At 45.5% G+C, this 10054-nt stretch overlaps 1 protein-coding gene across 2 annotated transcripts in view; it reads left to right on the top strand.

Moving 5' to 3' along the window:
• Positions 1–253: 253 nt before the first annotated feature.
• The window catches only part of DELE1 (DAP3 binding cell death enhancer 1), a 12483-nt gene continuing 2682 nt past the window's right edge, over positions 254–10054 (top strand). Inside the window, exons 1-10 of one of the 2 annotated variants that reach the window (XM_027841982.1) lie at positions 254–468; positions 1531–1645; positions 1758–1875; positions 3766–3910; positions 6447–6617; positions 6828–6901; positions 7027–7123; positions 8039–8181; positions 8393–8551; positions 8635–8727. In XM_027841982.1, coding sequence (XP_027697783.1) covers positions 420–468; positions 1531–1645; positions 1758–1875; positions 3766–3910; positions 6447–6617; positions 6828–6901; positions 7027–7123; positions 8039–8181; positions 8393–8551; positions 8635–8727 — 1164 coding nt within the window. In that variant the 5' untranslated portion in view covers positions 254–419. Of the gene's footprint in view, positions 469–556; positions 691–1530; positions 1646–1757; positions 1876–3765; positions 3911–6446; positions 6618–6827; positions 6902–7026; positions 7124–8038; positions 8182–8392; positions 8552–8634; positions 8728–10054 lie in introns of those variants that run through there. The other variant, XM_027841983.1, reaches the window with a different exon arrangement.

Below are 10054 nucleotides of genomic sequence, written 5' to 3'. Positions count from 1 at the left end.
TTTTTCCAACTGTCTTGCTCCTGCTTACTTCAAAGAAATCAAGGAGAGTTTCCTGGAGGAGATGGCATTTGGACTGGGCTTGAAAATTTACAGAAGAATTAAGGAGGCAAAGAAGGTATGGGAGAGGTGTGTATAATAATTCCTGGCTCTCCCCATACCCTAGAGTCGCGGGAGGGGCTCTGATATTCGGCGAGTGACCTCTCCGACCCGCTTCCTCTCGGGTAGCTTCAGACCCTGATCACGTCCACGACCACGCCCCCAGTCCGCCCAGCCGGGAGGGACGCTCTGGCCCCACGAAATCAAGGCCCTTCTTCCCCCCGCCTCTCTATGATGCCGATGACGCTACTTTCTCCAGTTCCTTTGGCAACCCTTGCTCTCTGCAGAAAAGACGGAGGTGAAGGGAGAACGATACGTGTGGAATGAAACGAAGGCTGACACCTCCTAACCTAGTCTGCAGTCACCTCCAGGGTAGGCCCGCCGCCCTTCCGCCCTTCCCTTCCTCTCTGTAGAGCCCTTCCTTCCGGTTGGGCTCCAGCTCTCTGATTGGCCGGCGGGGCCGCTTCCGGCCGTTCTCCCTCCCAGGGAGCCGCCGCGATTATGCAGCTTTTTGTGCGTATTAATTTTGTCCTCTCCGCGCCCCGCTTTGTGGTGGTGACAACATGTGGCGACTCCCAGGGATGCTGGGCCGAGGTGAGGGGACCCCGAACAGAGACAGGGATCTTATCTCTGCCATGTCGCGGAGCCCCAACAGTCAGAGGAAGAGTCAGAGTGGAAAACGTGGTGAAAGGCCGAGAGGGGCCCTGCATGACGGAATGGGCAGGGCCAGTCCGGGAGTGGGCGTGGCCTTAAGGAAGGGGCGGGGATAGCTCTGTAGGGGTGGAGTTAAGCTGTATAGGATTTTACCTTTGTGACCTTGGGCAAGTCACTTGCCTTTTTTTTCTGGATAGGTTTTCTCATATGTAAAATGGGCATAATATTTGCACTGCCTACCTCACAACACCGTTTTGTAAACTTTAAACATAGTATAATATGCTCATTACCTTTAGTGAGCATAGCCAATCATCAGTCAATGAGATGATATTTGCAAAGCTCTTGGCAAAAACTCCATAATGGATGGGGAGCTTTCAAGTAAATTTTGATTTTCCAGTTTAGTGGTCTTAATCAATCAAACTATAGGATGGAGGGGGAAGAGGGATACTTTATATAGAAAAATGAAAGAATAACCAAATAAATGCTTATTCCCTTCCTCCTTATTAAATAGGGAAAGCCGTAGAGGAAGAGACCAGAGTCGAGGGCAGGACCTAAATGCCAAGGAAGACACGGTGAAGGGAAGCCAGGTCTAGGAAGGAAAGCTAGTGAATCAAGGAGAAATCATTGGGCCCTCAGGGTGTGGGGTCACTTTTTCCCAGATGTCTTAGGGTGCCACTGCAGCTGCCCTTCCCTTGTATGATTCAGGAGCCAGGAACCAGTGGAAGCAGGGGTTATCCTCAACATTTGAGTTGCTGACTGTCCATGTCTCCCTCTTGTTAGCCCTACAGCACCTGCCTAAGCACAGCCTTCGTGGTCTGACTCCTGGGGCTCCCAGCCAGGATGAGCCTCAAATCACTTGGTCACCACGGTCCATCCCTGTGCCCAACCATAATAGGTAAGTATAAGAGCAACTCCCAAGGAACCTACCACACACCACCTACCCTTTCCCAGGACCCTACCCCCACCTATTTAACAGACCATGAAGGTTTCCTTTGATTTCTATTTAGGCATGAGGCCCATGCTCTGGGTGTGGGCTGTGGCCCAAGGTACCAGGGCTGGAAAAATGCATTCCAGTGGATCTCAAGCCGCCTGTCCTGTCACAGAATGTGGGATGCTGTCTCATGGGTATGCCTTCCCTCCATCTGTCCAGGGTATATCTAAGGTCTAAATTTTGAAATATAGCTGAGAGATGAAATGATGGGGTCATCATTATGAGTAGACAAGTAGTTTATCATCTGGATCAAAGGAGATAATGTATGTAAAGCACTTTACAAACCTTAAAGCACACGATAATGTAAATAGTCACTATTAGACTAAGTGTAGATAGCCCATGATAGTGGGGAAGGGGGAGGGGGTCAGCAGTCTTTGAGAAAGTTGTTAAAGTGACTCATCAACTTCATCTTCTATAAATTCACTTTTACTCTTCCTTTCCTTTTTCTTATACTTTCTTTTTACTTTTTCCTCATCTTCCTCTTTTCTTTTTCTTTCATTTTCTTTTATAGACCTGCCAGTGGTCCTTGTTATCATTTCTTTAACCCTGCTTAGGTTAAAGAAACTGCTAACTTAATATCTCTCTCTAGTGTGTAAAATCCTCCTCTTCCTCAGCAACTAATCCTAACCCTACCGTTTGTTTCTGTACAGTGCCTGACATTTATTGGCACTTAATACTTTACAAATTGATTGGCCTAGGTGGTAGACATACCAAGAAGTTTTAAAAAGCCTATCTTCAAGGGGACTTTGAGTCTAGTTTGGGAAACTAATTCTAAACATAAAAATGATAACTAATAATACATGATAGTATATGTGGTACAAACCAGTACTACAAGAGTTCTCCCCCTATCAGAAAAAAAAGATTTTCTGATCTCCCTTGTAACCTGAGAGTACCTTGCCTAATGAAGTAAAAAGTAAAAAAGCTCTCTAGGGTCTATGACAGCAGTGTGGAATGAATTAGGCACATGTGCAGAAAACACAGCCTTCAGCTGAAGATAAGAGAAATCTCCTGGCTTCATAGGCAGTAACAGAGAGTAAAGGCATGTCAGGTGATGTTTGGGCCCCAATCTTAAGCCAAGATACATCTTCTTCCATTCTATCCACCTCTCCCAACCAAGGTCTTAGGGTTGAGCCTGAGGTCATTCAATTCAGACCTTTATTGAGTTCTTGCTACATGCAATGCATTATCCTATGTCAGGGGTTCTTGACCTGGGGTCCAGCAATAGATTTCAAGGTTCTGTAAACTTGGATGGGGAAATCAAAAATACACCAGTATTTTCACTCACCTCCAACTGAAATTGAGCATTTCTTTCAATTATGAATGTAGGCAACAAATATTATTTTGAGAAGGACTCCAAAACAAGATGAAGAAGCCCTGTCCTAGGTGCTAGAGATGTCACTATTACTTTTGTAATCCAGGCCATAGTCTATCCACATCCACTCCATTTTCTCAAATACCCCTGTGGGCTGCATCTGTTTGCGACAGCAACTCCTCCCTCCCGTAGCCCATTCCTCTCTAGGAAGCAGGAGCCTCACAGGCTCACGAGTAGTATCTAATTCACACAGCCTCCTTTTGAGGAATGCGATGGGCTAGGGAACTTATTCTACCACCACCAACCCTTTTTTTTCCTTCAGTTAAGCAAGAAAGTACCGTGCTTAGGGTTACACAGCAAGCCGATCTTATAGCTGGCCCGGGAACCCTACAAAGCCCAGCACTTTGTTCACTAATCGAAGCAATCCAGGGTAGGAATCTTATATGTAAACCAACAAAGAGAATGTTCTTGACTTTCACAGCGCAGGAGTAGCCTTTTTATTTCCTTACATTTTCAAAAATTGTCTCAACAGTTTTTGAGTCACATTTGTCATGTAAAGGTATTTGTAAGGAAGTCATTGGGTGAAGTAAGGGTTGTCCTAACAGGAAATCGTGATCTGTTACAGTAACCTAGATTGCAGAGGGGCCAGTTTATTCCTCTTATTGCTTGTACCCAGTTGGGTTTCTGACAGGTTTTTTTTTTTCTTTCTCAGGGAACCCTGGCTGTTCTGGCCCTGCAACTGGCCAAGCAAATCCAATTTCAGGCGTCATTACCTGGTTTCCAGAGACAAGAACAGTGCTCTTGGCACGATCACCTGGACCAGATCCGTTTCTCCCATTTGCTGTGCCAAGACTTATGTAAGTTATCTCTTGGACAGGCAGAAGGAGTGGTTCTGGAGTTCCTCTTGGCCAGGATGTAGCTATGGGACACACCCCAGGAAAAGAACCATCAGCTCTTCCTCATTAGGGGGTCAGAAATGAGGTCAGAGGAAAGTGAACGCGGTAAAGTTATATCCACCCAGGGCGTAGGACAGTTCCACCCTTGAAAGTTCTTCTATCCTGTTCAGCCAAGAGAGGGAGCTGAACAGAGGCTCCTGACAGCCTCATTTGTTTTGTTGTTGTTGTTTTAAAAGATTTCTTTATATTAAATTTTATTTTTTTCAATTATCAAGCATTTATTTTTTCTACCTCCCAGCTCCCTCCCCCGCAAAGAAAACAAAACCCCCATAACATAGACATAGTCAAGCAAAATAAATTCCCACACTGGCCATGTATCTCATTCTGCATATTAGCCTGTCATTTCTGTGTCACAAGGTGGGCAGCATTCTCAACCACTGATTCCTTGGAATCTCGATAGATCATTGTATTGATTAGAGTTCTTAAGTTTCAAAATTGTTTTTATAATGTTAATGTTATAGTATACCTGGCCTTCTTTAGAAAATAGCTTCCTACCAACCCCCAGGGCTTTCCAGTTTTTTTCTTTATTTTATGGCACACTTATGATTTTTAGTTTTTCACACTACAGTAGTTGGTGTGGGACAAATCCAGTGTGTGTTAGGTCAGGAACAGAAATCAGCCCTCTTCCCCCCCCACCATTTTAGTCCTCAGCCAGTGGCCCCTGTACCTTAAGGAATATCTCATACAATCAGATTACAGTAGGCAAACAGTTTGAATGGTCCCCTGGAATTTGTTGTAATGAGATCTGACTTACAGTTGAAGTGATAAGGGATGTATTTCCTGAGGGAACAAATGTGTGAGAAAAAGCCACAGGTCCCGTCCAGTGTTTTAGTCAAGAAGCAGTTGTGACGGGGCGTCTTGTCCCCCTTCTCCCTTCCTCCCTCCTCCCAATCTTAGCCCTCTTGTTTGGCCTATATTTCTTCCTGAAGACTCAGTACAGACGGGGGAAGTAGGAAGCCTTCCAGACAGTGCTCCCTCCCCTTTCCCTGCCTTGTTGGACATTGAAACCTCTCCCATCCCCTCCCCTTTGGGAGGAAGTCTGTAGTCCCCACTGCACTTCAGTCCTCCAGCCCAATCCTTGCTTCCCACTGGTGGTCACCTAGGTTTCTTCATATATCCCCTCACACATTAGTCCAACTTTCTAAACAAACGTGGTCACTCATGCTGCTTGGATAGATGGGAGAGTCACCGACTACAATCTCTCCTATAGGTGGAAGACCACCATTTGATCTTAGTAATATTCAACTTCCCACTATATGCTAAGGTCTACTAGACCTTACCATCTGCCCTGCCATTATGTTTCTTAGACCCTAGGCATTGCCATCTGGCCTGCTAGTGTACTCTAAGGATTCCCAGACCTTACTGTTTGCCCTATAGCTAACCCTTTCATACTCTTCCATCCACTTTGTAACAGAACACTCATATATGTGTTGTCTCTCCCAGTTAGAATATGAGCTCCTTGAGAGGACTGACTGGCTCTCTTTTCTATTTGTATCCTTGATGCTTAGCATTTAGTAAGCTCTTAATAAATGATTCTTCAATGAGAGGGAACCTTTTGGGGACAGTAACAGATAATGATTGTAAGATGAGAAGTTGGAAAGTGAGGAAAAGAAGGGAGTTGGTAGGTTCCCAAAACTGTAGACTAGTCAGCTTGATATCAGTCTTTAGCAAAATTCTAGAGCAGACAGTTTGTGAGCATTTAAAAGCCAAAGAAATAATCATCACATCAGTTAGCATGAGTTCACTTAAAAAAAAAAAAGTCATGCCAAACTTGCCTGATTTTTTTTTTAATAAGCTTAGTAAATAAGGGGGATGCCAAAAAACATTGTTTATCTTGAATTCTCCAAGGCAGGTAGCCTTATCCCTCGTGATCTGTGGAGGCCTCAGAGAAATGTGGGCTAGGTATAATTGAATGGATTCAGATCATTGAACAGTTGTACCCAAAGAGTATTTATTAATAGACATATGTCTTTCTGCATGGTAGGGGGAAAGGGTTCTCTGTTACTGTGAAAGAAGAAATGGACTTACTCTATATGGACTTAACTCTATATGACTGTAGAACTAGTATTAGATGCAAGTTATAACAGACAAGTTTGGGCTCAGTATTAGGAAGTGTTTTGACAGCTCTCTAAAAATGAGTGTTCAACTGTTCTATCATGTCCCTGACAGGGATATTATAGAAAAGATTCCTGCATCGGGAGGACAATTTGCATAAATGGCTACTAAGACCCCTTCCAACGATGATTCCTTAGGAGGAGACAGAGAAGGAGTGGCCAGAGATTGGAAGTACCAGGAGAGCCTGTACATCATAGTCATCAGAATACAGAGTTAAATTCTGCCCAAGCATCCTTAAAACAGAATGAAAGGCTACAGTCCAGCCCTGGGCAGGACTTCACACATGTTTTATTCTTACCATTTTCTCCCTGGCATTTTCTAGGGTTGAAGAAAAATATTCTCCCTACAAGTAATTCCCCAGCGCCTTGCTGCCCTTGCCTTGAGGAACCCACAGAAGAGCAGAAAGGACCTGACCCTCAGGACCCTCAGCCTGAGAGCCTTGCTTCCCAGAGCTCCACGAGGACAGCCAGATTCAGGGGTCCCTGTGAAGCAGGTAATTGAACTAGTGTCTCTTGGAGTCAATAAGAGGAGATCCAAAGGGTTGGGCCTGCACTGGTGAACATTTGCTGCTAAATGCCCCAGGACAGGGCAGTGGGCATCCCTTTGCAACTGCATGCTTCCTGGACTCTGGGAAACAGGGTGGATCAGAGCAAAAGACTCATTCCCTTTGCTACATAGCTGTGTGTCTCTGATCTTTCCCCAGAACCTGTCAGCCTTGCTTTCTTGGATGCGAGTGGAGCAGGCCAGTGTCACACCAGCAGAGAGAGACTGGTATTGGTGAGATGTCTCCGCTCAGAGGCTTATATTTGTCCCCTGAGCAGGGAATTGGGGCATTCCCAGGGCCTGGGGAGGGATCTGTCTTCACTCCCCCAAACTGACTCTTATGGCTGTTTGTTACTTAGGAGCAGGAGGAAACAGAGACTCTTTCTTTAGAGGAAGCCATGTTGTCCTTGCAGCAGCAATTCCAGCTCAGTGTTTCCATCGCCCTCAATTTCCTGGGTAACTGATTGCCGCCCTGGGATGAGGTGGGGGTATTGAAAAAGGGAGAGTACACAAAAGGTAATTGAATGATTTTCTGTTGTAGCAGAAATGTTGAAACTCTGGATAGGGGAGCTAAATTCCCTGGTATAAGTCATGGAAAAGCAAGAGCTGTGGGGTGGAACCACATACAATCTCCAGAAGTACTCAGAGAGCCTGTGCCCACACCTGGAACATCCAGGTTGGCCCTCCCTGCCCTAAAGTAACTAAATATGGGTCACAGTCTCAGAATCCCTAGGAAGCCAGGGAGCCATCCTGTTGGATGGGATTAAATCTGTAGATAAAGTGTTAGGATAGAGGCTACCTCTTCCTTCCTGTCTTGTCCCCTTCTCCCTCCAACTCCCTGCTGTGTGCCTGGAAGGGGTGGGCTCTTATCAGTCCTGCCAAAAGAACTTAGAACAAGTAAGATGGTGGCTGGAGTTAGACTGGGGGTTAAAATGAATCTGGCTTTTGCATCTTCACCTTTGAGTGATCCAAGCAGAAGATAATCTCTTCTGCGTATAACATGAAACTGTTAAGAAACAGTGGCAGGCATTATATGGCTAAGTGCCAAAAAGCAGTGGTACAGACAGAAAAGACTAGAATTCAGAGAAGGGAAAGATTATCTTGGGTGGAAATTGTTTAGAGAAGTTGAGACTTGAGCTGAGCCCTGATAGTTGAAGAAGAAAGAAAAAGCATCCCAGGCATTCATCAGCATGAACAAGGGTTTGCCTTTGGAAGGAGTATGGTCTGTTTCTTCTGTGTTTTCTCTTATACTTTTAGGATCAGAAGTAAGGAAGAGACCTATCATCAGGCGATTTGTGCTCTGGGTCCATGGGGTCTTTGGTAAATGTTGTGGGAGTTTCACAGCATCCCTTCTGCCTTGTGCTCTTACAGGGACTGAAAATATGAGAAGTGGCAACTGTGAAGCAGCATACTCTTACTTCCAGAAGGCTGCGGACCAGGGCTATAGCAAAGCCCAGTTCAATGTGGGCCTGTGTCATGAGCATGGAAAAGGGACCCAGAAAGACATCAGCAAGGTGAGTGAAACCTTTTGATTGATCCCCACTCCTCCTCTGTGCCAGGCTGCTAAGGAGGATCAAAGCTGGGTGGAAAAGTCTGATCTCACACTATGGGGAACAGCCCTGGCCCAGCTGGGAATAAAGAATGGCCTGGGGAGAGTCTCTCACCCAGTAACAGGGGAGCCTTCCAGGGATGAAACTGAACGTGGTGCCTGTCCATTTGTGGCAGGCAGTTTTTTATTACCAGCTTGCTGCCCAGAAGGGCCATCAAATGGCTCAGTACCGCTATGCCAGGTCCTTGCTGAGTGAGCAGGCCCCAGCGAGGGAAGCTGATAAGCAGAGAGCAGTGGCCATGTTGAAGCAAGCAGCTGATGCCGGCCTGAAAGAGGTGAGACTCCTGTCTGAAGGTGGGGAGGTCCGTGGGCGATCATGGCAGGGATTGAGATGTTCCTTTTCCGGCCTCTGCCTTAGGCTCAAGCCTATCTGGGGGTGCTGTTTACCAAGGAACCATTCCAAGATGAACAAAAAGCCGTGAAGTACCTTTGGCTTGCAGCCAGTAATGGGGTAAGTGGGGAGTGATATAGGCGCCTGGGCTGAGTCTTCTGGAGCTCTGGGAAGGCAGGAGTAGGAAGAGCAAAGGGGAGTAACTCAGTTACTAAACAGTGGGAAAGAGTACTAGCAGGCAGGGCCAACAGTGAACCAGCTTGTCCTGCAATCTCCCCATACCCAAGGCCGTTTCTTCTTTCATTTCTAGGTCAGCACCCCAGCAGCTTTGCCCTGCATTCTTGGGCAAAAGAATTTTTTTCACTTCATTTTGTGAAGGCATCTTAGGTTTCCGACCAGCATCTCTTTCTGTTCCTGTCTTTGCTCTCAAAGAACCTTATGAAATCTTCTCTGGGTTGAAATGGACCTGAATTTTAATGTGTAAGTTAGGAAGGAACACCAAGAAGAAGGACTGGCAGGGAGCTGTTTGTCACCTCGGCCAATCACAGTGCAGTGAGACACTGCCTCTTATGTAACCATGGCAACAATGCCTGAGGCTGGGGCTCTCCTAACAGGTCCTTGGTATTCATCCAAGCATCTATTCTATGACATAACAGAGTCTCGAGGGACATTGTTTGACTCAGAAGATATTTAAATACCTTTAAGGTGTGTAAAAACAAGCCCCTAGTATTTATTGTGTGGCTAGAAGATAGAGTGATGTTTTATAAGTACTTAGTTTTTTCATCTGGTTAGGTATTCATTGGTTAGAAAAGTCTCAATAAGGAAGCTCCCTCTCCTAACTCCAATGTCCAGCTGTCCTGTAATGTGGAGAATGGTCATAGAAAACTGCCTAGGGACAATGGGAGGGTAAGTGCAATAGTATGTTGGGGCTTTAATGAGCAAGTACCCATGGTCACACAGCCAGTATGGGTAAAAGACAGGACTTGAACTCCCATGCCTTCTTTCAATACTCCGCACTACCTCTCAGGTAGTTACAGCACATATAAAATAGACCGCATTCCTGGCCTAAATAGAGGTGAGGAGAAGCTACATTGGACAGTGGATAGACTGCTGAACTTGAAGGCTGGAAGGCCAAAATTCAAATCCTGCCTCAGATACTTACTAGCTGTCTGATGCTGGGCAAATACTTTAACCTTTCTCAGTTTCCTTATCTGTAAAATGGGGATGATATAGGGATTATTATGAGGATTGAGTGAAATAGCCTGCCTAAAGTGCTTTGGAAGCCTTAAAGTACTATATGATGCTAGTTGTCATTTATTAATTAGCACAGGGTTTGGTTTTGTTCTTTCTCAAACATTAATTCTCATAAAACTGGCCTCAGGCAAGGGTGTAGGAGCTTTAATTTCTAGCATCCTAAAGTTGCTCTTTATTCAGACTTCTTACCTAT

Source organism: Vombatus ursinus, unplaced genomic scaffold (genome assembly GCF_900497805.2).
Source record: "Vombatus ursinus unplaced genomic scaffold, bare-nosed wombat genome assembly UNPS02014863.1, whole genome shotgun sequence".
NCBI lineage: Eukaryota > Metazoa > Chordata > Mammalia > Diprotodontia > Vombatidae > Vombatus > Vombatus ursinus.
The sequence above is the reverse complement of the archived record's forward strand: the minus strand, read 5'-3'. Positions and strand labels throughout refer to the sequence as shown.